Raw genomic sequence first — 21,213 nt, 5'->3', positions numbered from 1 at the left:
ATGGCTACATCCATCCACCAATCCCTCTCGACACACTTCCCAAGCTCAGCTGTATTACGTCTGGAGCGGAGCGAAACGAAGTCTAGATATATGGTCAGCCATCTCCGGAGCCTTTCTTTTTGTGGGTTTTTTTGGATTGGGGTAATTCCATTCACGAGTATTCGTACAGGGACGAAGAACCGCGTATGTTTCACGGTGAACAATGGACTTCAGTCGTCTTGGAGTCATCAGATCGTATTGCTCGCCAACTATCTCAGACAAGAGTATCGTCCCTGAGAGAAAAGACGGCTTTCAGAACGTCTCGAGTCTTGGCCCGGACGGCGTCGTGGAACATGACGTTGGTGAGATGCATGTGGTAGTTCTTGACCAGGCCCGCCGTCTCCAGAGAAAACATCAGGTCCACGTACATGTCGTCGACGAAGACGGCCGCGTAGACGGGGACGGTATTCCGCCGCAGCTGGTCCAGGTCGTACAGCGGCGGCCAGTCGTCGTTGGATTCCAACAAGGCGGCGGTCTCGGCGACGCGCCTCAGGTCGGCATTGTCCGAGAAGACTGAGCGGAAGACCATTTCGCCCGTGAAGTAGACCACGTCGTCTTGCCCTTGCTGCTGCTGCTGCTGGTGGTCCTTGTGCTTGAACATGGCGAACTCCGGTTCATCGCGGACCCTGTCGAAGGCCCAGTTGGACGCGTGGCCCTGCGCGTACAGGGGCCCGTGCAGCAGGGCGTAGATGGGATGGTTGTCGAACGACGGCCAGTTCTCGAACTCGGTCAGCGTCGGTCGCGTGAGGAACCCGAAGAGCTCGAGGTCGTTGACCGCGCGCAGCACCACGGCGTGCACGATGTCGAACCCGCCGTGGAAGCCCAGGTGTATGCCCAGTTCGAGAAAGCGGGCCGGGGTCAGGGCGACGCCCGACGGCAGCGTCGGTTTGTGTTCCGCAATGTGTCGAGCCACTCTCTGGACGTTGGCTTTGTCTTCGGGGAACTTGGCGAAGAAAAGATCGTTCCGTTCGAGAACCTTCCTGAACAGCCGTCGTATAGGTTCGTCGGGTCTAAGTGCCGTCACAGGCGGCGTGCCTCCCAAGGGGAAGGCTTCACGCAGCCCTTCCGGGTAGAAGCTCAGGTAGGTGAAGCACACGTAGCCGCCGTAGCTTTGGCCCATGACCGTCCACTTCCTCCTGTCGTCGTCCGCAGGGTACTCGGCCGTGAGGCATTTGCGGATGGCCTCGAGGTCTCTGACGGCGTTGTCGGCGCGGAACAGCTTGAGGTATCGAGCTTGGGCTTCAGGGTCGCCTTTGAGCATGAGAGTGTCCGCCGTGACCGGTGTCGAAAGACCCATGCCGCGGTGGTCGAAGGAGAGGAACTATCCGTTTTGACACAGTCGGGTCAGAACTGGGAGCCACCACATACCAGAGTAGCTGGTCCCGACAAGACGTGCGAACCTCCTCTGGGTGCCTGTAGATATGGGAGGAATTATATGCCCCTGAGAGGTACTTACTTTGTAACCCCGGTCTAGAACTTCGTTCGTGAGTCCTGGTTGGTCCTGGGGCGGACGACCAGGAAACCCCGGCCCGCCGGTGATGTAGACAAACCAGGGAAGATATTCGGGCTCTTTGGGGACCACGGCGTTTTGAACCTTTTCGCCTGCCCGACAGAACAGGCGGATTTGTTCCCCGTCGGGATCGGCATGGTCGAGTGGTACCTTGAAGAAATACTCGGTGATGAGAAGTTGTCCGGGCACACGATACGCTCGGGATGAGAGTAGTTTGGCTGGGCGAACATCGACCTTGGATGCGGACATGTTTGCTTGCTGACGCACAGGCAGATCGAGTGTCAAGAGGCGGATGCAATACAATGTCAAGTTGCAACACTAACTAACTGTGTTAGGGGGACGGTGTGTATCGAATGGAGGTCCAATTCCCACGGCCTCCTCCGTGATTGTGGGCCGCGGCTACAAGTACTGTATCATGTTTGGGGGCCACCTCGACTTCACGAGCCTTGAGCTTCCTGTAGATGAAAGGGTTCGTCTTGCTTGACATGTTGATATGAGCGCATTGACATTCAACATCGGTGTCGGTGCCATGGCCAGAAGTTGTCAACTCTGGAGGCTAAACTTGTGTTTTTAAGGCCCAAGGGGATGATATTCATGAAGTATTCATACTTCATTTTTCGTTGAACTCGCTATCAGCTCATGAGCACATTCGTCGCGTTGCATACAAAAATTGACAGAGCTCGGTCACACAAAGAGCTGATCCACAACCAAGGGACGGTGGTGACGCTCGTCAACACAGGTGTGATCCTTTCTTCATCTCCCTTCCCAAACCCGACACGTCTTTTTCCAAAGCTGAACTTGTGCCTTGCCTCCTTGCAAGGGTGACCTATTCCTGCACAAATGCCGATATGGCTCGCCGTCCTTTTTCCATTCCTGCGTCGATAATACCATGAAGATTTCCATTCTTTCCTGCCCTAATGCTCGATTTGCTTTTCCCTGGATCTCTAACCCGCGTGCCCCGTTCTGGAATGCGGACACGGTCTTTCCGGGACTCTTTGCTGCTGACAAACCGAGTTCATAGCTCAAATTGATGGTTGTTGGTATTGCAGATCTATACTTGTGGTGACTAGTGATTGGTGATTGGTGACTTCGTACAAAGAAATGAAACAATGAAGATCAAGGAGCAGTGGATAAGGAATTCTGGTCTCATGCTCGCGTCATAGAGGCTCGTGATTCGTGAAAGGAGTGCATAGACTGCAATAGCTCAGTGTTAGTGTTGCTCAAAACCAATCGTAAGGGTATCGTCGGGTGTTGTTTTGTGTATCATTCAGTGATACAACTTGTACTTTGCGTACGCAATACCGGCGTACAACATGAACGCAGCCGCCGCTGGAGACTTCAGACCAACCAAGAGGGAGGCCACGGTAGTGCACGCAAGCGTAGTGCAGACGTGTTGAGTGGTTGGCTCGTGGGTAAAGCAAGAGGACTGTTCTTTGTCTTTCATGAGGACATCAGTCTCATCAACACTCTTCTGCAAAGGAACGTGAAGAGCATTAGCGACCTCCTCAGTCACATCAAGTTCGAGGTTCGCACTGTCCGCAATGGAAGACTCGGCAAGGGAGGCTTCAGTGTCCTCAGACACAACCCGCGTGATGATCTCACCGATGTCAATGATGGGCTCTTTCGAAACATCTTGAACAGTGACGACCTCGTTTCTATCACTAGTTGATGACGAATGGTTCGGGACAGGGCCTGTTTCGACCTGAAGGCAGATGTCACTCGCTCCATCTTCGATGACCTCCTCAAGATCAGGACAGGCCGTTGACACAGCCTGAAAGTCTTCAAATTTGACGGTCTTGGGAGACTGATCATCCAGCAAGGTTGAGCCAGCGGAAGCGGCCGGAGAATTTGGAGTTTCGTGAATACCATCATCCGCAGACGAGACGGTGTCTCCCTCGGGCGGTGCTTGGTCCCCGGTATGAGGAAAGACATGGCGCAGAGTGTATTCCTCTGCGGTAGAGGTGAAGGACGACTGATGTGTAACGGTAGGCGCGATTCCTGCCGCTGGGCTCTCTTCGATTTCCTCAATCGGTGCCTCTTCAGTGATGATGATCAAACTGTCATCAGAATCGGACAGAGTATCGTGGTTATCAGCAGCAGCGACACCAACAGTATTGACTACTACAGGGCTCCGAGGTAAGAATGCCTGTGTAGCCATGAGAAGTGTTTCTTCCTCAACGTCATGAAGTTCCTTCACTGTACAATTGTCAAGGAGAGGAGCATCTTCAACAATCATACCATGGTCCTCAAGCATCCCGTTATCACTCAATGCCTTAGCAAGGTATTCTTCAGCGTCAGAGGGATTGAAAAGAGCTTCTAAATCGGATGAACCTGCGACTTCGTGGACCCCCGTTCCATTGTGTCCAGGCGAATTTGTCGAGAGATAGGTCTCATCCTTCACGACTTGATTGTTCTCTGGTGCTCCAGTACTGTTGTCATGGGCAGCGTATGTCTTCGGAGTGCTGTTTGTAGCGCTTGTGGCCGCTGGTGCCGGAGTCGATAGAATTGTTTCTGTGCCAAGTGGGTCTTCGACGGATGGTTGACTTGTCTGTTCATCACGAGTTGTAAGCTCGACTGAAGTAACTGCAGGAGGGATCGTTGCAACTTCTTTGCCGAGCACGCTGTCCTCGTCGTGTTTCAAGGTAGAGCACTCATAAAGAAGACAGGAATTACGATCGCGAGGGTGCTGCTCTGTCGAGTCACAGACTGGTGCAAGGTCTTCCTCGTCACCATTTGGTACAGGTTGTTCGGACCAAGCGAAAACATGACCCAGAGTGTATTCCTGGTCGACAGCGGCATTGCCACAGGACATATGGCTACTGTCCGGCAATGCGGTTTGATCATTAACCAGCACGTTCTCATCGCCATTTGGCACAGGGTCTTGACACCACATGAATACATGACCCAGTGTGTATTCCTGTTTCAGAGAGATGTTGTCGCATGTTTCCTGGCTGTTGTCCGGCACTCCTTTGCCTTTAGAGGAATCAGCTCCATGCCCGGTAGGGTCGCTCATTGATTGTTTATTAATTGGATGTTCATGAGCTTTCTCTTCTCCACTGTCACTGTGTCCGAGTTCCTCTTCGATGGTGAAGACCGGGCCAGCTTGACCTTGGGACGCAGTCAGAAGAACTTCTTGGTCCTTGCTCTTGCTGGGCGAATCCCCTTGGGCACCGAACTCAAAGCAGGTGGAAAGACTGTCATGCACTGGAGCAAACGCGAATTTGCCGGTATACGGAGTGTCTCTGACGACCATGGGCTGTACTTGATCCAGATAGCTAGGCTGTCGCTTTGCGCTTCGCATGGGAATGATTGAGCGGAATGGAGGTGTATCCTGGCCGTTGGTGGGGTTCTCATTATCGTCTTGAGGCCCACCAGAACCAACTGCTTTATTGTCTGGAGTTTCAGGGGTGGTGATAGTGGAAGCTCCATTCACTTTAGTCGGTGTATTTGCTGTAAACTGTTGGTGCTCTTCAGCATTGCTAGTGGTGTCGGTCATGGGACTGAGGTTGAAGGCGAGGGGTTCTTTCTCCATGAAGAGTTCGGGGCGTTTGTGAGCCAATTGCTGAAGTGACTTGATGATCATACGAAACTTGTGAACTTTTTGACGTGCTTCTTGAACCTTGGAACGCTCGTAGGCTTTTTCAACTTCCTTGAGGTATTTCAGAAGGATTTGCATGTTCATGTCAAAGGGTTTCGGGCCACTGGTCTCCTTCTCTGGCAGACTAGGCTGTTTGGAGGCCGTGCTTGGAAGACTGGCGATGAGCTCCTCGGCTCGGACCCAAAAGACATCGACATAGGGGGAAAATCGTAGCTTGTCCATTGCGATGAGACAAGTCACTAATGCTTTGATTGTCCCTTGAAATCTGGAAATGAAATGAAGCGCACGCCCTGACTTGTTTGGCGGTAGTGTTTGATACTTTGTGCAAAGCGTATTAGACTGTAGGGGTATGAGAATGGTGATGGCAAGGATGGAGGAATTGGGCAGTAATCAGAACCATGAACACAGAATCAAGTCTCCAGCAGGTCGCGTTCGCGTTTGTTGATGAAGGTACATAGCGACGTGAATTTGCAGGCAGCTATATGTGAATCTGGTCTTCGTGGCAACGATTGCCTTCCAGCTGTGAATGCACGTGTAATGAGTGGACGCGATCCCCTGACGTGTTTTGAGACATGTTGAAGGCCAATTCACCTGCTCTGAGATTTTGAGATGAACGGTTTGACTGGTATTAGTAGTAATGAGCGCAAATGTGTCAAAAAGTTGGCTCCATCTGCAAACCTCTTCACGAGAGAGAACTCAGAAAGAGGGCCCGGAATTCGTCTCGCAGAGCATTTATGCAGAAATCACACTGTTGTCTTGTCAACGGTTCAAACTGGATGAGTAGTAGAATGCGTTCGATATGAGCAAAGTTCACACAAAGAAATTCCTGATTCAAGTGCTCAGAGCACGAACAAAGTTGTTTTTGGTGTTTATGTACAACATCCTTCTAGAACGACACCTACATATCCTCCGATGCAGTGGCACCTGTGATGATTTCAACCAATTCTCCAGTGATGACAGCTTGTCTGGTTCTGTTGTACAGAATGGTGAACTTTCCGATCATATCTCCAGCGTTCTTCGAGGCGTTCTGGAACTGGGTCAGTATCACATAGATATCAAAAACCGGAAATATTACTCACGTCCATGGCATTTTGTCTAGCAGATTGCTCGCAAGCATGTCCTTCAGCGAGAGCCCAGTACAAAGAGTTCGCAAGCGTATATTCTCGGAGGTTGGCAAGAACTTCGTCATCAATTTCGAATGCAGCATAGTTGGGGGACTGCGTGATGGCTTCCTCGGAGTAGGCTTCGATGGTAACTGGTTCGTAGCTCGTGGCATTGATAAATTTGTTGTAGAGGATCTTAATGCTGGCATACTCCTCCGGAAGCATGACAAGCTGGTCCGCGATGGCTTGGGCATCGGCGAAGGTTGGGACATCTCTTCCAATGCCAGCGAAACTCAAGACAATGTTTCGGGCATTTGATCGACCGAGTTGACTCTTTGACTTTTCACCGATAATGGCCAGGTCCAAGTTGGGGTCGGCTTCGAGCATACGGCGAGTGGTACGTGTCAAACCAGAATGAATACCGCCACAGAGACCCTTGTCGGAGCTTGCAACCACGAGCAGTGTTTTCTTTTCCTCCAGTGGCTTCGTCTCGGCTTCCTCGAAAACCTTGTTGGAGGTTTGACCGTAAGTCCGGGAGTCGCGCATGGCCTTCTGGGCACGAGTAAGTTTTGTCGAGGCCACAATCTTCATCGTCTTCGTGATTTTTTCGATGTTGCGAATAGACTTTAGGCGGCCTGAAGCAAGGTCAGTGAGAGGGAGTGACATCCGTTTCGCAAGTTCTACCTTCGATTTCTCGTAGGGTGGCATAGCCAGCAACCTGAGGCACCGCCGTTCTACCGATAGATCAGCATCTTGCTTGGCCATAGCGTAGTGTTGTAGCTGTTGAGGAGAATCTCCGGGTTGAGAAGAGCTTACCTGGCGAAGGCGGCATTGCCGGCGCTGAGGGCTGGTCTCACAGCTCTGGACAGCATCGTGAGCAGCTTAACTAACCACGAGGCAGTAAAGGAGCAGTGTCGAGCGAGTGTTGATTGCAAGAGAGGAGAGTCGCAGTGCAATTGAGCTCCCTTGTGAATTGTGAGGTTTCCGAACGAGCTTTCCGCAGTTTGGGGGTGGTCACGTGTATAGGCTAAACCCAATGCGGGAGCAGCCTCATGCAGCAATAAGAAGCCCCAAACAGAGAAAAGTGTCGTTTCTCTGGTGGGCCGTTCGCCGCAGTCAATCCCTTCAAAAGGCACAGCACCACCGCTCCTCACGACGACTGGCGTCTTCTACCTCTTTCCCGCCAGGCCATCTTCCTTGTCTCTTACATCTTCTCTTCATTTACCTTCAGTCGTTCACTTACGCTTCACCACCGCCTCTCAAGCCTGCGATCTCGTTTCCGTACCTCGAGTCCATAATTCTCCTCCTCGAATATTGCGGTCCGGGGCGCGTTTGGGAGGTATCTCAAGTCGCTTTACTGCTCAGTTTTACCAGCCCGATCCTTCAATAAGATACTCTTTCACCAAACCTCTCGAAGATCACATCGTTCGCCTCTCGCTCCGAACATAATGTCTTCCTCAGACGACGACATGCCCCTCTCGGGATCACGGAAACCCAACGGGACCAACGGCGGTACGTCAGTTCCTCTGTTATTCTTGTTACCTGTCATTCGTTTGACCAGTCCACCGCTTCATGAGAAATGATTTGCTAAGTTGTCACTCTTAGTCACATCTCCTCTATCTTCTTCAAAGATTTCCTCTAAGGTTGACGCCACTATGGATCGACAAATTCCATCTAAGGGTGAAACTATCCCCGGCATCTCCATTGCAAATGGTGATGTCAAGGTAGAGGACACGACAATGACAGACGTCAATGGCTCCCTGACAAATGGTGGGCTTGTCAAGCGCAAGGCAAGGGAAAGCAATACGCGACCATCATATGCAGAAGCCGAAAGTAGCGATGATGACCAGCCTCTTGTAAGGTTTCACTGATATTTGACAGCAAGCACAGCAACAAGCTAACGCATAAGTAGAGCAAGAAGCGAAGGACGACCACAGCTGTGGAATCGGATTCGGACGATGCTCCTCTACTCCCGAAGGCAAAAGCAAATGGCAAAGTAGTTCAGAAGCCACCCCGTGCCAATGCTGCCCAGATCGGGGAGTCTTCCGACTCCGATGTTCCTTTGGGCAAAAAGCTGGTCAAGGAGAAGCAACAGATTGAAAAGGCAGCCGACAAGGAAGCCAAACAAATCCGAAACAAAGAGCAAAAGAAAGAAGCCAGCAAGCCGGTGAAGAAAAGCCCGCCAGCGAAGAAGGTGAAGAAGGAGGACTCTTCAGATGATGACAAACCTTTGGCACGGAAAGTCTCGGCGCCAACCTCTAAGAAGTCCAAAGCCGAGTCATCCACTCCTGTAAGGAAACCCGCTGCCAAGGCAAAAGCAGTCAAGAAGGAAGAGACTGCGGATCCTGAGGATGACGAAGACGAAAACGACGAGGTCAAATGGTGGGAAGATCCTACAAAAGGCGATGGAACGAACAAATGGGAAACTCTCGAGCACAATGGCGTTGTCTTTCCCCCTCCATACGAGCCACTTCCCGGCCATGTTAAATTGAAGTACGATGGAATTCCTGTGAATCTCCATCCAGAAGCCGAAGAAATTGCTACATTCTTCGGCTCGATGCTCAATTCTACGCATAACGTGGAGAACCCGACCTTCCAGAAAAATTTCTTCAAAGATTTCACCGAATCCGTCAAGAAGACTGGTGGTGCCAAGGACAAAGATGGCAACAAAATTGCAATCAAGGAATTTTCCAAGCTAGACTTCCGGGCCATCTTCGAACATTATGATGCGCAGAGAGAGGCTAAAAAAGCTCTTCCGGCTGCAGAGAAGAAGGCCATCAAAGCCGCAAAAGATGCTGCAGAGGCCCCTTACATGTATTGCATTTGGGATGGTAAGAAACAAAAAGTTGGAAACTTCCGAGTAGAGCCTCCTGGACTCTTCCGTGGTCGAGGCGAGCATCCAAAAACCGGGCATGTGAAGACAAGAGTTATGCCTGAACAGATCACGATCAACATCGGCAAGGAGGCAACGGTACCTCCACCGCCGGAAGGTCATAAGTGGAAAGAAGTCAAGCACGACAAGCAAGGCACTTGGCTTGCCATGTGGCAAGAGAACATCAACGGGAACTACAAGTACGTCATGCTTGCTGCCAGTTCCGATGTGAAAGGCCAGAGTGATTACAAAAAGTTCGAAAAGGCTCGAGAGTTGAAAAAGCACATCGACCGGATCAGAAAGGACTACAGAAAAGATCTGAAGTCAGAGCTCATGGCTGATCGTCAAAAAGCTACGGCCATGTATTTGATTGATCAGTTTGCTCTTCGTGCGGGCAATGAGAAAGGCGACGATGAGGCTGATACAGTTGGCTGTTGCTCGTTGAAATACGAGCACATCACTTTGCGCGCACCAAGCACCGTCATCTTCGATTTCCTCGGTAAAGATAGCATTCGATTCCATGAAGAGTTTGAAGTTGACCCACAGGTTTTCAAAAACCTCAAGATCTTCAAAAAACCGCCTAAGAAGGAAGGCGACGACATCTTTGATCGATTAACAACAACTCAGCTCAATAACCATCTCAAGAACTACATGCCTGGGCTGACAGCCAAGGTCTTCCGTACCTACAATGCATCTTTCACCATGTCCAAGTTATTGAGTGAGATGAAGTCCGAGGGCACCATACTCGAAAAACTGAAAGACTACAACGACGCAAACCGCAAAGTGGCTATCCTATGTAACCACAAGCGAACCGTGGCAGCCTCTCACGCTGGGCAGATGGAAAAGCTCGGCGACAGACTGAAGGGCGTCAAATATCAGCAATGGCGCATCAAGCAAATGATGCTTGAAGTGGACCCGAAGATCAAGAAGAAGAAGGGAGCCGAATACTTCCAACTTCCCGACGATATAGACGAGGCGTGGATTCTTGAGCACCAAGCCTACCTCGTCGAAGAGCAGAGAACAAAGATCACGAAGAAATTTGAAAAAGAGAATGAGAAGCTCAAGGAGGAAGGCCAAAAGCCGATGAAACAGTCCGAGCTTAACGATCGTCTCGACGCGGTCAAGGACCTCGAGAAGAAGTTCAAGCGAGAGAACAAGACGAAGAAGGTTGAGCCCGAGGGCAAGTCTCCTTCCGTAGAGAAATTGGAGGAAAACGTCAATAAACTTGATCAGAGGATTGCCAACATGGAGATCCAGGCAGAGGATCGAGAGAATAATAAAGAGGTGGCATTGGGAACGTCGAAGATCGTAAGTGCTTTTGTGTCACATCTCTGGTACAAATTGCTAACTGCCTGGACAGAACTACATTGACCCGCGGTTGACTGTTGTCTTCAGCAAAAAGTTCAATGTGCCGATCGAAAAGTTCTTCTCTAAAACTCTACGTGAGAAGTTCGAATGGGCCATCAAGTCTGTCGATGAGAACTGGACTTTCTAGACAGTCCAAAACTAGGTGCATGATCCACGATGCACTTCGTGTGCTGTTGGTTTTACATTCCTCTAGACAACGGATTTGGAGCGAGCTCTGAAGACTTCGACACGACCTTCACGCCATTATATATGAATAACGAACCATGGAGCTTACTCCTGCACCAGGGTCGAGCAAGATTTTCTTCATCCACTGACGCCAGAGAGAGCTTACTCACCAATCGCGCTCCGTATTGATAGCGCTTTGCGCTGATGTTGGATGGGATATCGGCATCACGAGGGTGCTCTGGGGCATTGCGCGTGAGCTAGTGGGAGACCCGGGTTTCAGGTCGCCTGTGGAGAGGGCGATCATATGCGTCACTCGTATGATGCTCATGATCCAGATGGGCGAGGAGGAGAAAAGGTCATTTTCGATGAGTTTGACGAGGGCTACAGAACAGTGCCATTATTGCTTCAGATCCACTGCATTATTCGTTTCAGTATAGCTTAGCATTATTAGCCATTGGGAAATGGTAGACATAAAGCCCAGAGGGAGACTTTAGAAAGTACATAACGCCATCGAATTGACAAATTCACTTCCTCAAGTTGTTTTATCTTGAGGTTAAGGCCTCGTTGCTTTCATCTGGATCTCAAGGTATCTATGTCAAGAGTGGTTGCTTTAGCTTTCCTGCTCTCCAACACTGCTTGCCGCGACTCTTGCGGGCATGTTGCAGCTGCCGAACGGCTCGGTCTCTGCGCAGACCCGGTGTGTCGATGTCATATCATTCCTTCCACATGAGATGCATGATCAAGAACAGGCCAAGAGAGGAGTCGGAGGATAACTGTACGCGTAGTCTTGGACTGCGTGCTATGCCTGACCTGCATCTGACCGTTTACCCGGAGGGCTTTTGAAATCGTCGACAGCTTGTTCTGTGGTCTCCGCAAGGCCACAGAATCTCGCGTGGCAGAAAAAAGAGGATATGAGGCATGCAAGTGCCATTCTACCGGTGTCTGGAGTGGTGGTCATTATCGAGACTTTTGTGGTTCGTGTCGACTCATTTGCTTGCCACATCCGAATTTGGCGAGAGCGTCGAATCACGCACCATGACAATTTAAAGGTGCGCATGTTGTACTGATCAATCTGAGGACCCGCTTGATCAACGTATGTTGTTTCGGACGTTGGGTATGCGCCCGTTGCCAAAGCTCCGCGCATCATCGAGCTCTGGTGCAAGACTTAGTGCTCTAGAAGCCCTTCCAGGTGTGCGCCCTGACATGCTGTGTATAGGGCTGTAGAACAGCATGGTATCCTCTTGGTTGGTGCGGTTATCATCAATACATGATTAAAACCACCGTTCCCTCAATAACACGTTCACAGCAGATCAAAATCATCCAGTTTCTCGCGGTACTGCAGGATCTGTCTCTTGACCTTGCTGCCGTCGACCCACGTCACAAAGTCCTCCATGCCACGCGACACTAGGAAAGCAGGATCCGACACGACTTCCGTGCCGACTCGGACGTGGCCCTGTTCGATGAACTTGTGAGCGGTGCTGATGTGCTCGACCATGCCTGTCCGCGCCATCAACACGCCCAGTCTGCGCCGGCAAAAGGCAGAGACTGTGACGTCCTTTTCGACACTCGAGAGACCCGCGCCCTGGCCGCGACTCTGCTTCAAGATCCCAATCTGATGCAGCTTCTCCAGCATGACCGTCTCCATTTCCACGCGGTATGGATCCCCCGGGTCGAGGTTGGAGAGTAGATGCGCCAGTTGCCGGAGACGGCCGCAGAGGACATTGTACTTCGAATAGTCGAGCGGGTGCGTGAGGTGGTAGCGTTGGCGCACCGCGGCTTCACGGTGAGAAAGGCCGTCGGACTTGTAGTTTATCAGATCGACTTTGCGCAGGAGCCGCTGCTCGTGGTGCTTGAGTTTGCGGACCATGATGGGCAAACAGATACGCTGGAAGGTGTGTTTCAATAGAACCGGGACGGGTTTCGAGAGGTTTTTTCCCTGGTGAAAGGAAGTCCGTCGTCTTTCGAGAGGCAAGCTGCGCCTGGGATACGAGTAGAGAGTCCAACTCGGAGACAGGAAAATAAATTTGAAGCGGAGAGATAATGTTAGAATAGGGAAAGTCTGCCGAATTGAGGTTGCGACTCGTACATGAGAGATGGATGGCCCACCGTAGAAAGTCTATACCTGGCTGGACCTTTACCCGTCCGTAGTACAAATGTACCACATACCTCGAATCTGCCAGAGGTACAATCACCAAACCATACATCCTGTCTCTCTCTACTTGCAGTCCTCTTTCTCTGGTTTCAAGCACACTCGGCAGCCGCCTTGATTGTTGAGTGATTCTGCTGCAAGACACGTTTCACTATCAGTCCAGACTTCTCATTGTTTCCTCCAACTTGTCGTGGTCATGTATGGTGGTGACTAAGCTTCCATGCACAAAGACCCTGCCATGATCTTGTGCACATCCAAATGCCCATGAATGACAAATTCTCTAGTAATTGTAGAAATACAGGTCTCGTAAGGAAACTCCGCGGAGGGAAATCCCCCCGACCTTATGTGTAAGGGGAGCAAGAGTCTACGCTGTACCGAGTGTCTGGGTTGAATGGACGCAGGATACGAAAAGAATTGTCCAATGGGCCTGGGTAGTTTCGTCGAACACCTTCTCCTCTTGACCTTGGAAGCACACATGTTAACTCCGGTATCCGTCGTTTGAGCGGCCGATATGCCGATATGCTGGAGCGGAGCGGAGCCTCATCCGCCATTGGCGTCAACATCCACAGGTATGTACGAGTCCGGTGTCTTGGTAATCTCAGGGTGTGCTTGATGTCGGGTTGTGCAGTACGAGGTTTCCGCTGTCGATCTCCATTGCTCCATCCCTACCTAGTAGAGAATCACAATATATAGGTATATATAGGTATTCAGACTCACTTTCTTCCGTCTCCTTTCTGCTGGTAACATTTTCACCCGAGAGAATTCTTTGCCCTGACCGTCTCGTTGACTCGATCTATATCAGAGTGAACATCATGAAGGCTATAGTTACGCAGGGCGAGTCCGGCAAAGCATCGGTGACCGATCGACCATACCCTAAGCCTCGATCCGGTTATGTTCTGGTTGATGTCAAGGTTGTCGCACTTAATCCGACAGACTGGAAGCATATCGACTACGAAAATTCGAAGAATTGCCTGAGCGGGTGTGATTATGCAGGAATTGTCGCAGAGACAGGCACTGGCTACTCAAAGGACTGGAAAGTCGGAGACCGCATTTGCGGGTTTGTTTTTGGAGGAAATGTCCTCCAGCCCGAAGATGGTGCCTTCGCGGAACGCATTGCGGTCAAGGCAGACGTCCAAATACGCATCCCCGACAGCATCTCCTTCGAAGAAGCTTCCACCTTGGGCGTAGGGATCGTCACTTGTGGCCAAGGTCTTTTCCAGCAGATGAGCCTCGACCCTCCGAGCAAGCCGAATAGCAAAGGTGAGTATGTCCTCATCTATGGGGGCAGCTCTGCGACAGGAAGTTTAGGTATCCAATTTGCCAAACTGTAGGTACTCTCCCGATGCACATATTCCTGGGACCAGTGTTGACTTAGGAAAGGGCTGGGTATACACCGATTACCACTTGCTCTCCGCAGAATTTCAGCTTTGTCAAGTCTCTTGGGGCGGCAGAATCGTTCGATTATAGGGACCCTGATTGCGCGAAGAAGATTAGAGAGTACACCAACGACAGCCTCAAGTACGTCTGGGATACGATCTCGCTTCCTAACACAGCTCAGATCTGTGCGGACGCAATCGGTCCTGCTGGTGGTGTATACGGCACGGTGCTGGACATCCAGTCTCCCCGAAGCGACGTGGTAACCACCGTTTCCATGGGATATACCGCAACAGGTGAACCGGTCAAGAAATGGGGTTGGGACGTCACGGACACCAAGGAAGATTTCGAGTTTATGAAGAAATGGATTGCAGAGGTTGAACCGATGTTGGCACAAGGAAGGGTGAAGGTTCATCCACCCAAGGTTGGCAAGGGATTGGAGCATGTTCTTGAGGGTCTCGATTTGTTGAGACACGACAAAGTCAGCGGGCAGAAGCTGGTCTACGTACTGTGAGCGCTTTAACCAGAGAGAGGCTGCACGTCTTGGGTATGCTGAAGTCTATGTAATATTCTCGTGGAGAGGAAAAATACCAAGGTTCTAATAATATTCCAAGCAAAGTGTCGTCGTCAGCGCCGACGGAACGCGTGCCGAACTCAGCCCAGCTCTCTCTAACTAGAATATTTATCCGTATGGAGTCCCTTCAGGGCGCAGCAGGCAGAGTAGTACTCGTACGAATGCTGAGCTTGACCGTCCCCCGCTCCTGCGGGACAGGGACAAGAGAGGGGACTTTTGTTGTCCTGGTGAGCCTTGGCCTCCTACTAGGCCCTAGATCGCAGGTTATGCCCCAGTTCGGGGGTACCTGCACTCTTACAGTGTGCCCAGAGGACCTACCGAGTGCCTACGATACACATACCTAGGTACCTACAGGTACATGTAAGTAGGTACCTTGACCACCTAGTGACTGTCGCTAGCGGCTGTTCCTTTAGGCTTCATAGGCTACTAGTTAGATCGGCTAAAGTCACTGGGCTCTCTAGGCGTCTAGGCTCGCCTGGCCTGCGGCCCCATGACGCATTTAACTGCGTTAATCGCCACCTCCAATATTCAAGTTTACTGAACCTTGGATGCGTCTTCAGCCACGCTTGACTGTCGTGGCACCGAACCAGACCACGAACTATTATTCGTCTGGCCTCCATGATCCAAAACCTTGCTGAACACTATAAGAAATCCCATTATGACCAAGGGCGTAGGTGTCTGCCTTTTCCTACCCATCGCTCGTTCCAGCATCACGGTCGCACCACCTAAGAACAGCGTCACTACGTCCGCCGTTTTATCCTGAGCCTGTTCCCCTACCGAACCCTTGAGGGAGCGCCCACGGCTGTATCTCCAACCGTACACCAGTATCCTCCAACATGGAATTCCAAGCCCCGGCCCTCGAACGATTCGACACAGCACCTGAGATCAATGGAAGCGCCGAAGTTCCCCAAATCAAGGTCGAGCCGGCTCAGACGATCCAAGGCTCCAAACCTCCGCCAGGACAGCTGCTGACAGGCAAACAAGAACATTATCTTAAGAGAGAACTTATTTCAAGACAAGTACATGCCGAAATCCAGGAACTCAATAGTCCTACTGCTCTACAACGCTTCGGTGCTCCCTTCCGCTCAGAATATGGCGAGGTCTCTCCCATGGAATCAGAGTTGCCTATACTCCGTTACATATTCGTGAACCATGTGCGAAAGTTTCCTTTTCTCAATCAGGCTCGAGAGAAAGAGTTCTGGCAAGACAAGCTACAAGTATTCCTCGAGTCCTTTGCGAGTAAATACATCTCCTCCTCCGAGGACAGATTAGAAGAAACAAAGCGGAGGAAGTTGGCAAAGAAGTCGGAAAAGTTGGTTGAGCTGATGATGGTCTCAGGCATTCCCACAGCTTCAGGCTATGAAGAAAGAATACGGTTTGCGGAGATGGAGGTGGTGGACCGAGGCGCAAACGAGCAAGGCCTGGTCGTGAATCAGCCTGAAGGTCATTACATCAACGGCTGGGACGTCAATGTCGCTGCAGTCAGAATCACGTCTGTGAAGAGGACAGTTCGCTACCACCAGCATGCCGAATTCCTGATCCGCGTCAAGAAGGCCGATGAACCGGAGAGATACGTTGGTAGGAGGTACGGAGAATTTGTCAAACTACACAAGAACTTGCGCAGGGAAATGCCAGGGAAGGTACTGCCCCCATTGCCCAGGAAGAACAAAAGCTCGACGATGTCCTCGTTGATGCCAGGGGCAGACGACGACGCCTCGTCTGTCTCGTCTGTTTCTACACAGGCTTCGCTCGTCGAGGACTCAAGCCGCATGTACACACCTTCTCACCGACGCCTCAAGTCCTCATTGAGCCTGACCGCGGGTTCAGGCACGCCGAAAGGTCGGACATCCCCACGGCCTAGTTTGTCCAGGGATCCAAGCCCGCAGCCCATTCGGTTGCGTCGTGAGGACCAGCGTGTGTCACTCCGGGCCTTCTTAAGAACATTATTGCAGAATCCTCAATATGCCGAGTCCAAGTCTGTTGCCGACTTCTTTAGCTCTCAGCCCGTTACTCTCAATGAAGAGGAGCTTGAAGATGTTGCACGGCGCAAAGAAATGGATGCTCGACGATTGGAAGAACAGAAACAGTTCTACGAGATTGCCAGGAAACGAGCTGCCGAGCTTGATAGCTACATGGAAAAATTTCGAAGGGACATCGTCGAGAGTAACGGTCTTACAAAGCTATTCGCCGAGATTCGGAACAAAGACAAACTTGACGATCTTGCTCCTGAATATAAAAAGTTCGCAGAATGGTTGAGGATCGAGGTGGCTGCTACCATCTACCACCTGTTCTTGGCCGAAGATAACTCGCCTGAACTGTTTGCTCAAGCCCGGCGGATCCATTCATTGGTGCCGTACACGATGCTAAAGAATGTGATTCGCATCGCCAATCCTGCCGCGGTTATGTCTGGAGTCCTAGACCTGTTTCTCGCACAACCTTTTGGGACAAAGTCACTCCTGCAACGGATCTTCGCGCAGGCACTCGCAGATGGTATCCGACAGTTCCAAAAATCGATTGATGATCTGGTGGGAAAGATTGCGGATCCTGTATTGACCAACAAGTTGAAGGCGTTCGTGGATAGTCCAGAAGAGACCAAGAATGTTGTTCGGGATGAGGCTCAAAACGAAAATGTCGACCTTGTGGTGTCGATCCTGCGATCAGACGAATTTACGCCGGAATTAACGCCTCCGCAGATACAGCGAGTCTTCAATGCCTGGGTCGCTTGGAACAGCGCGGTTGAAAATGACGACGAGGAGCTCAAGCAAGGAGCTGAAATGTTCTCTCAGCTTAAACAGCTTCTGAAGCTGATGACCCGCCAGCGAGACAAAGCTATGATGGCGGCCATGATCGAAGAACCCACTACACTGCAATTGTTCCGAGATCTCTTCACCATTTTCTACGAACCGTTGATCAGGGTTTACAAGTCTGCTAATGTTTACAGCAGCATCACGGACTTTGCCCAGTTCGCCGATGATGTGATCAAGACCGTAGAAGTGGCTCAGCGACAAGATGTCTCGGCTGATCCCAACCAGACGGTTCAAATGTTTATCGACCTGTGTGCTCGTCATGAGCACAACTTGTACAAGTTCATACATGAAGTCCACATTCACGACAATGGGCTCTTTACAGCATTAATGGGTTGGATAGAAGGAATCCTGGAGTTCCTGAGGAAAGGGCCTCAAGGGGGCAAACTAGACATGAACGCTATATTCCAGGGAGCCCTGGATATGGGCGTGATTGATAAGGAGGTCTCCATTGCGGAGATCAATTCATTGATCAAATGGCAGGAAGACCGCAAAAAGTGGCATAACGACAAGACAAGGCAAAAGATGGCGGCTGAGGGATCAGGGTCTGCCGACGGCGCGCCAGGAGCGTCGGCGTTCAAAAGTAGTGACTTTGGTCTGCACGAGGTAAGGTGTTCGCTTCATATAGCATTGGATTACCAGCTGACAACTGCCCAGGCCGATCTCATGGATTTGAGGATTTCAGATGAAGAAGACGATGAAGATACGGAGGACGAAGAGCTCGAGGACGATTTGGATCCCATTCAAGCCGAGCGACGCAGGCGGAAAAAAGCACAAGACCGACTGAGGCGCACTGCAGGTGAGCCGGTCAAGCCGGAGGTGACAGAGGTGTTGAAAATGAGAGAGCCTTTCCTGGCAATGCTTAGGATGGTTTTGAGCGATTGAAGGTATAGATCGCAGAAAAAGTATAGACTTTGCTGGATGGGCAACAACCTTTTCATCTTGTAGAGAAAGCCAGTGTACCTAAGTATCGCCAAGTCACGAAGGGAGGTTTTTCTTTTGGAATAAAATAACCCCCTATGCTATAGACACAATGATGAAAATGGCCACGCTTGAAGCATTATCTGATTTGGAGACACCAGCCTTGCAATTATTAGCCGCCCTGTCTGCGAAATAGATACCCAGGATGGAACGCGTCATCCGTGTGATAATACTCGGAAACTCTGTTTGATGGGCGTAGCAGGGACGAGTCACGACTCGCGACTGGCAAATTAACGGCGGCTCAGAGGCGCGGCTTCATTTCAGCCTGGGGAGACGCACGGCGTCTGATGATTTTCTCGAGATATCAACGAATAAAAAGCCTCAATTGGTGATTCATTATTCTCATTGGAAGGTGACGAGAGAAAGGCGGCGGATAGTAAGGCGGTTCGCGTGGGCGATTGGAGATATGATTGGCATCGAGCTGTATTACTGGATAAGGCGCGCGTGCGAAGGATTTTAATGTCGCGACTGAGGTTTTGTCCCAGTTGCAGCAGACATCCGGGATGTGATGAGGCAAGTACTGACACGGAGTCCGCATAATTACAATTTTTTAAACAAGAGTTTGCAGAAGCGAGAAAGCGAGAAAAGCGAGAAGCCAGGCATATCCGTCCAAGAAACTACTTGTCCAACCCGGAGTGATGACCCTTTTGAGCGTGGGACGTCGGAGCGGAGGTGGCTGAGCGCTCAGGCTGTATGAGGTGCTGTGAGATCTCGAGTCTCATCGCAGTGCCGAGAGAGAGAGAGAGAGCTTTCGGTTAAACACGGGGTGATCTCTTCATATGCTCAATGCTACCCTGGCTTACAGTCCACCGACTCGCACCCCTGGTGACGGCGAATACTACAGTACTGAGGTAGAGGAGAGCGGTACAGTACAATAAAGTAGTAGCACTCTAATCGTAGTAGAAAAGACCGAGGTATGGAGGCCGGAGGATGATGGTTAATGATGAAAGGGAAGAAGAGATCCTAGGAGTCCTTTGGTCGGAGAGTGGCGGATGGTACCTTGTTGTTCGTGCGGAAAGCTTTTTCGAAGAGGTCGTCAAGTTTGCAGTTACAGTAGAGTACGAGCAATACGAAGTTACTTCAGAGAGTACCTCTCTACCTGAGGGACAGTGTTTGTGTGTTGTGTTATTATTGCATCCCTAGGAACCTCCTTGTAGTACGGAGTGCGGTACCGTGCGTGTCTGCGTGTCTGTGTGTCTGTGTGGCGCGTAGTTAGTGCGATTAGTCATTGCCGAAGAGGGTTTAGCCAGTCCAAGTCACGAGGATCGGAGGTGGTTTGCGGCAGGCTTCGCTAGCCTCCTGCTAACTCACTAGTACCTCCTAAGGTGCTAGTTCGCTGCGGTGGGAGCAAACAGAAGCGAGAAGCGTGCAGAAGGAACAAAAGAAAACAAGCGTGTGTACCTAAGGTTGGCGTCACAAGCGAAGGGCGACCCTTGTCTGGCAGCTCCAGTATCCGCTCTTTGTACAGTAGGGCGGTAGGGTGTAACATTCTGTTTTCTTCTTTCTGCCTGGCGTGTCCTGCTGCCCGTCATCCTCGCCAAAACTGTTTGGCCTGGTCCGGGACTCCGTACTCGTATTCCGTGGCCAGGGCGAAAAAACTCCTCTTCTATTTGTCCGTCCGCCCACCGCCCACTCATTCTTCCTCTTCCTCTCACCTTTCTGTCGTCGCCCAATCGCCCAGCTGAAACAACTTCTTTTCCCTTGTGCCCTATCCAATCACCTCATCATCCATCGGCTGTTCACGTGGGGTTCTGTCTGCTCGGCTTGTCGACCACTGACCGCTGTGACCAGCCCCAACAAGCCTCTCGTCCCAGGCTCGCCGCCGAATCACCTCACCCGATCGTCTCGCCCAACTTGATTCGACTGCTTCTTCACCAGATCCCCATTGCTGGTAAACAAGCACGGCCTATCATTGACGGCGACCGTTCAGCGCAGAGCCTCGCGTGTGTTCTGCGCAACTTCATCATCGACGCCGGAAGCTCAAGCAAGGCCTGCGAAAACCCGGCACCAGGAGCTGCCCGGTACAGCGCACGTCTTGTTGTGATCTCATCAGCTCGGATCAGCCCAAAGCAGGCAAAAGCTGATCTGATCCCAGCCCTGTCCGACTGTGCCAGCGCTGCAGCCCACACCATTCGCGGCAAATCTCCCGCTGCTCACCGCTAACACTGCTCGCCCGTCAACCACCTTCCACCCACATCACCGCTTGACCGAAGTTCCAACTTCAACCGGTCCCGGAGTCAACCATCAGCGCTTGTCGACCACCGCTCTCCCATCTACTATTCCATAGTCGCATAGGGGTGATTTTCTTCGCGACTGGCTTGCGACCATCTTGCCGGGACCGTATCGGAACGCGCAGTTAATAAAAGTCTCTCCATCTCGTCGTCGCTGGATATCGCTTCGCGACTTGGCGCGACTTGTAGAGCCGAACGCCTCCAGCTCCGACAACTGTGCAACAGTGCGACAGTCCCCCGCGCAAAGGGTATCTGACGTTGCCAAAAGGACAAACCCGGCAGCAATCGCGTACCAGAATAGATCCCAGCCCAGCTTCATTGTGGGACGCGGACTAGAAGGTGAGTTGTATGACTTGCCAACACATCATCGGTCGCCTCCAATTACTACCACCCGAGTATTCCCACCCGGCCTCCTCCTCCAATAACTGCCTCTGTTGTCATTGCT

At 51.2% G+C, this 21,213-nt stretch overlaps 7 protein-coding genes across 7 annotated transcripts; 3 read left to right on the top strand and 4 right to left on the bottom strand.

Moving 5' to 3' along the window:
* Positions 1-253: 253 nt before the first annotated feature.
* Positions 254-1,798, bottom strand: PV08_01905 (uncharacterized protein; the record flags this gene model as incomplete). Its single annotated transcript, XM_016376265.1, has 2 exons — positions 254-1,360; positions 1,496-1,798. The coding sequence occupies 2 exons, from the start codon at positions 1,796-1,798 to the stop codon at positions 254-256; spliced, it is 1,410 nt and encodes a 469-aa protein (XP_016241541.1).
* Positions 1,799-2,816: 1,018 nt separating this feature from the next.
* PV08_01904 (uncharacterized protein) lies at positions 2,817-5,369 on the bottom strand (the record flags this gene model as incomplete). Its single annotated transcript, XM_016376264.1, has 1 exon — positions 2,817-5,369. The coding sequence occupies one exon, from the start codon at positions 5,367-5,369 to the stop codon at positions 2,817-2,819; it is 2,553 nt and encodes an 850-aa protein (XP_016241540.1).
* A 676-nt stretch (positions 5,370-6,045) lies between these two features.
* Positions 6,046-7,122, bottom strand: PV08_01903 (ATP synthase F1, gamma subunit; the record flags this gene model as incomplete). The annotated part of the gene is made up of 4 exons (XM_016376263.1): positions 6,046-6,174; positions 6,227-6,885; positions 6,935-6,984; positions 7,067-7,122. The coding sequence occupies 4 exons, from the start codon at positions 7,120-7,122 to the stop codon at positions 6,046-6,048; spliced, it is 894 nt and encodes a 297-aa protein (XP_016241539.1).
* Positions 7,123-7,698: 576 nt separating this feature from the next.
* On the top strand, positions 7,699-10,617 carry PV08_01902 (uncharacterized protein; the record flags this gene model as incomplete). Its single annotated transcript, XM_016376262.1, has 4 exons — positions 7,699-7,762; positions 7,856-8,106; positions 8,163-10,430; positions 10,483-10,617. 4 exons carry the CDS (start codon positions 7,699-7,701, stop codon positions 10,615-10,617), a joined length of 2,718 nt encoding a protein of 905 aa, XP_016241538.1.
* Positions 10,618-11,955: 1,338 nt separating this feature from the next.
* PV08_01901 (uncharacterized protein) lies at positions 11,956-12,522 on the bottom strand (the record flags this gene model as incomplete). The annotated part of the gene is made up of 1 exon (XM_016376261.1): positions 11,956-12,522. One exon carries the CDS (start codon positions 12,520-12,522, stop codon positions 11,956-11,958), a length of 567 nt encoding a protein of 188 aa, XP_016241537.1.
* Positions 12,523-13,616: 1,094 nt separating this feature from the next.
* On the top strand, positions 13,617-14,692 carry PV08_01900 (uncharacterized protein; the record flags this gene model as incomplete). Its single annotated transcript, XM_016376260.1, has 2 exons — positions 13,617-14,131; positions 14,185-14,692. The coding sequence occupies 2 exons, from the start codon at positions 13,617-13,619 to the stop codon at positions 14,690-14,692; spliced, it is 1,023 nt and encodes a 340-aa protein (XP_016241536.1).
* Positions 14,693-15,588: 896 nt separating this feature from the next.
* On the top strand, positions 15,589-18,441 carry PV08_01899 (uncharacterized protein; the record flags this gene model as incomplete). Its single annotated transcript, XM_016376259.1, has 2 exons — positions 15,589-18,162; positions 18,214-18,441. 2 exons carry the CDS (start codon positions 15,589-15,591, stop codon positions 18,439-18,441), a joined length of 2,802 nt encoding a protein of 933 aa, XP_016241535.1.
* Positions 18,442-21,213: the final 2,772 nt, after the last annotated feature.

Source organism: Exophiala spinifera (assembly GCF_000836115.1).
Source record: "Exophiala spinifera strain CBS 89968 unplaced genomic scaffold supercont1.1, whole genome shotgun sequence".
NCBI lineage: Eukaryota > Fungi > Ascomycota > Eurotiomycetes > Chaetothyriales > Herpotrichiellaceae > Exophiala > Exophiala spinifera.
Note: the sequence above shows the minus strand (reverse complement) of the source record. Positions and strands in the feature narration are given on the sequence as shown.